Raw genomic sequence first — 4,773 nt, 5'->3', positions numbered from 1 at the left:
TGTGTAAATAGTTTAAACAAAGACGAATATACGATGTTATAATTGCCTTAAGGAAATTTACTTAATAAACTTGAAACCAAAAACACAAAAAAAAAAAAAAAAGAAAATCTTCTTAATAATTTTCTTTAAAAATCAGAGGAAAAAATTTAATGTGTTGGAGATATGTTGAACTTTGCTATGCCATTTTTGTGTTTTGGCAGATCATTAGTCTTAGTTCGTCTGCCAACCATCTTTCAACCATAAAGACAAATGCAGATGGATATGCAGCAATGATAATGAAAGTGCTTGACAAAGATAATATTGGATACATCATGGTAAGTTTTCTTGAAGATAACCCGAGGATCGATAATTTTTCGATTACTACTTGTGTTTGTAACTTTGTGGTGAATTTAAAACAGATGGGTAGTCTTAAATCCTTGCTTCTGGAAGCTGAAACACATTCCATCAGCACAAACAGTGAAGAAAGAAAGAAGTTGGGCGACATGATAAGTAACAAGCTTAAGCCTACACTTGACCCTAACCCGTTGAAGAGATGGTACCATAAACTTAGATTCTTCGTACTGGATAACTGGCAAAGAATTTGGGTAATAGTGCTATGGCTCATGATTATGGCCATCCTCTTCATATACAAATATATTCAATACAAGAATAGAGAAGTGTATGAAGTGTTGGGGCATTGTGTGTGCTTGGCTAAAGGTGCAGCTGAGACACTGAAGCTGAACATGGCCTTGATTCTGTTACCTGTATGCAGAAATACCATTACATGGCTTAGAACTAAAACTAGTTTGGGTGTTATTGTCCCTTTTGATGACAACCTCAACTTTCATCAGGTAAAACCACATTTGATTTTGTTATTTTCAACCATCTATGGTAGATATAAACGTTTTAAATGAAAAGAAACATAGTTTGTACGTGCTTTAAAATTACTCTGAACTGTCCTTACCTAGTTATAAGAAAACACTCTTTTTTAATAAAATTGCAAAAATATCTCTCATTCTTATTATGATATATAGCAAAATTGATGGCCAAACCTACAGGTTATAGCGGTGGGAATCATGATAGGAGTAGCCATACACTCGGTGACCCACTTGGCGTGCGATTTTCCACGGCTAATTGCGGCAACTCCAGAGGAATACATGCCTCTACGAAAATTCTTTGGAGAAGAGCAACCAAAGAGATACTTGCATTTTGTGAAGTCAACAGAAGGAATAACAGGACTCATAATGGTTTTCTTGATGGCAATTGCTTTTACACTAGCTATCCCTTGGTTTAGACGAGGGAAGCTCGAAAAAAAGCTTCCAGAGCCACTAAAGAAACTAGCTAGCTTCAATGCCTTCTGGTATATACTCACCATTTGTTCGTGATAGTATACATTCTCCTTGTCCTTCACGGATACAACTTGTATCTCAGCAAAGAATGGTACAAGAAAACGGTAAGTAGTTCGATATTCAACATTTTCAATCGTATAATCTTCGCGTTTAGAAATGTAACAAACTTGCTTATTTTGTTTGTAAACGTGGATGTACTTGGCAGTACCAGTAGCTTTCTATGCATGTGAGAGATTAATACGAGCATTTAGGTCCAAAATGGAGACGGTAAAAGTTATTAAGGCTGCGACTTATCCTGGAAACGTATTGACATTGCACATGTCAAGGCCTACAAACTTCGAATACAAGAGCGGTCAATACATGTTTGTAAACTGTCCAGCAGTCTCACCGTTTGAGTGGTATGCAAAAATCACTCTTTAAGAGACAACAACTCTAAACTCATCTCAATATCATCTCACGTGATTATATATATATATATAACTACATGCATCCATTTTCAATAACTTCTGCACCACATGACGAGTATTTAAGTGTTCATATAAAATCACTTGGAGATTGGACAAAGGCTATCAAAGGAGTTTTCTCCGAGGTCTTTTTTACTTCTAAATCTCTCAAAATTTTAAGAAATATTATAAGTCTTGAAGTCGGGGAAAGATAGTTAATTTGAGAAAGATTTTGTGTTATATCTCAGGTATCTATGCCACTTCCGGTCGGAGAGATGTCGCATGGTGCAAATAATTCCGAGTAAGTTTTTTATTTTTTTGGGCAAAATAATTCCGAGTAAATATATTCACAAATTTGACACAAAAACCAACAGTAAGTATAAACAAAAATTTGAAAAATCGCTAAAAGTATACATATACCATTATGTTTTCTTGGACTATTATTCTACCTAAGAAAACTTAGTGTTTTTTATTTTGTTATGGCAATGACCCCTCCTTCCACAGTTTCCCGAGAATTATGATTGATGGTCCGTACGGCGCACCAGCACAAGACTACAAGAAATACGAGGTGGTTCTGCTGATCGGCCTTGGGATTGGAGCCACCCCAATGATAAGTATTATTAAGGACATAATCAATAATACGGAGACCAAAGAACTTTCTCAAGTTGACCTAGGGAAGGTGGGATCACAACATGAGCCACAAGGTGAAAAAGAAACTTTCAAGACGCGAAGGGCTTACTTCTACTGGGTAACAAGGGAGCAAGGCTCATATGATTGGTTCAAGAACATCATGAACGAGATTGCTGAGCGGGACAAAAATAAAGTCATAGAACTACACAACTATTGCACTAGCGTCTATGAAGAAGGAGACGTTCGTTCAGCGTTCATACATATGCTTCAGTCTCTAAACCATGCCAAGAGTGGTTTAGACATTGTCTCTGGGACCAAGGTTATGTCCTACTTTGCCAAACCTAATTGGGAAAACATTTACAAACAGATAGCCATGGATCACCCTGGCTCTAATGTTGGTAAGCTCTCTCACTTTCCCTCATACATGGTTGGTTAATTTGGTTCTCTTGTAACAAGATTTAATTTTGATGCATTTTTAAAGACATGCTTGCATCGACTTGCAAGAAATTCTCAATGGCATATCGCACTATCGACTCATATCATGCAAAGATTAGCTTAGGCTCATGCTTTTTTTTTCGGTCTTGCATTATGCGGTAACCCGGTAGTGTCGTACACAGACACTAGCAAAAACTATTATACTACATGTCTTAGTAAACTTTATGAGTTTCACATGTTCAAAGTCATTGGTGCATGTTATAGTAACTATGCTCTAGAATATTTTTTTGGTATTATAAAATATCATTGTGTGATTATGATTAATTACTATAAAAAAAAAAAAGAGAATGATACAAGTTGACATAAACGTGCAGGAGTGTTTTATTGTGGAGCCCCGGCATTGACAAAGGAGTTAAGGAATTTAGCTTTGGAATTCGCACATAAGACAAGAACTAGATTCTCCTTCCACAAAGAAAACTTTTAAAGATAATGAAGCCTATACTCACAATGCTGATAAAGTATGATGACCAACAAGATGATAACTATTATGGAGTATGTGTGATTGTGTGTTATGCTTTTGCTTTTTGAAAAGGGTAATATTCTACCCGAGGGACCTCAAATCTATATATATATGGAATATGCGTGATTGTGTGTTATGCTTCTGCTTTTTGAAAAGAGTAATATTCTACCCGATCGACCTTAAATCTATATATATAATAGGAGAGTTGTCTCTCCATCTAGGGTATCCACATCATCATCCAAGTCATCATATTGTAATTTTGTGTGGGATCTATATATTTTAAATATTAAAAAACCAAAAAAAAAAAAAATTTATAACACAAAATATGAAATTTTTGAATAGAGATTGGATAAATATAAAATTAAAAAGTAATTCATCTATGAAAAATACACATTTAAAATTAAAAATATAAAAATATATATTTAATGTTAAAGTATCTATTCATGATAATGATTAAAAATAAGAAGGATTGAGTACTTATTATTATTTATAATTATAATTAATATAAATAGTCACATTAATAAAATTTCTATATTATCTGTGTTTTCTAAATTAAAAAATGGTGGGCTTTTTAAAAATCAAGTGAATGCCGAAAAAAAAAAACTAAATATTAATCAGTGTTATGAAATTTTAACATAGATCGAAAAATTTAAGGTTATTTGAATTTAAACAAAAACTATCCTAAACATCACAAATAAAAATAAAATAATCCGGTCGAATAAGAAACGGTGTAATAATAATATTTGCGAATGCTATTTGGAAATTAGAATAGTAATGGTATATTGTAGAGTTTTTAATAAGAAGTAAAAATTAAGGATTATAAAAATGTATTTTAAAATTAGAATGATTTATATGAGTTCGTAAGTTACGAATTTTACGAAAATCAACATTAAGAATACTATATAGAATCATAATATACGTCAAATTATATATGTGAATTTGTTATTTGTATTTTTCAAACGGTCAAGATAAAGTGGAAAATTTGATGTTCAAAATCGATGTTTGTGAAAAGGAATCCGTCCATATATGAGATTTGTTGTCTATAAAGCAATTTTACATGGACCAAAAAATTTTATGACTAAGGTTCACTTTAATAAAAAGATCATGCAACTTATAAAAAAGAATTTGAGTATTGAAAAATACGAATGAGAAAATATATAAGATCTATCTTGATAACTAATTATAGTCGAGTATATTATATGTGAGCTAATATTAGGTGAAAAGAGAGTAGATGTCGGGAAACGACGAGTGAATCATAGAAGATAAAAAGAAAAATTGTACGTACCCAAATATATTTACTACTACGGAAAGATAAAGAAAATGAATAAAGAAAATTAAAAGATTCGCATTGATAAAAAAATTTAAACTAAAACCGGCGCAATACGCAGTTACATACTCTAGTTAATAAATAACATCA

General features: G+C 32.7%; 1 protein-coding gene across 1 annotated transcript; it reads left to right on the top strand.

Moving 5' to 3' along the window:
• The first annotated feature begins 215 nt into the window (after window positions 1-215).
• Window positions 216-3,618, top strand: LOC9301612 (putative respiratory burst oxidase homolog protein G). Its single transcript, XM_021035830.1, is given in 8 exon segments — window positions 216-830; window positions 1,038-1,340; window positions 1,343-1,431; window positions 1,514-1,726; window positions 1,815-1,917; window positions 2,020-2,072; window positions 2,276-2,799; window positions 3,211-3,618. Coding segments are annotated over 8 exon segments (1,956 nt in total). The 5' UTR covers window positions 216-269; the 3' UTR covers window positions 3,321-3,618.
• Window positions 3,619-4,773: the final 1,155 nt, after the last annotated feature.

Source organism: Arabidopsis lyrata (genome assembly GCF_000004255.2).
Source record: "Arabidopsis lyrata subsp. lyrata unplaced genomic scaffold ARALYscaffold_8, whole genome shotgun sequence".
Lineage (NCBI taxonomy): Eukaryota > Viridiplantae > Streptophyta > Magnoliopsida > Brassicales > Brassicaceae > Arabidopsis > Arabidopsis lyrata.
Note: the sequence above shows the minus strand (reverse complement) of the source record. Positions and strands in the feature narration are given on the sequence as shown.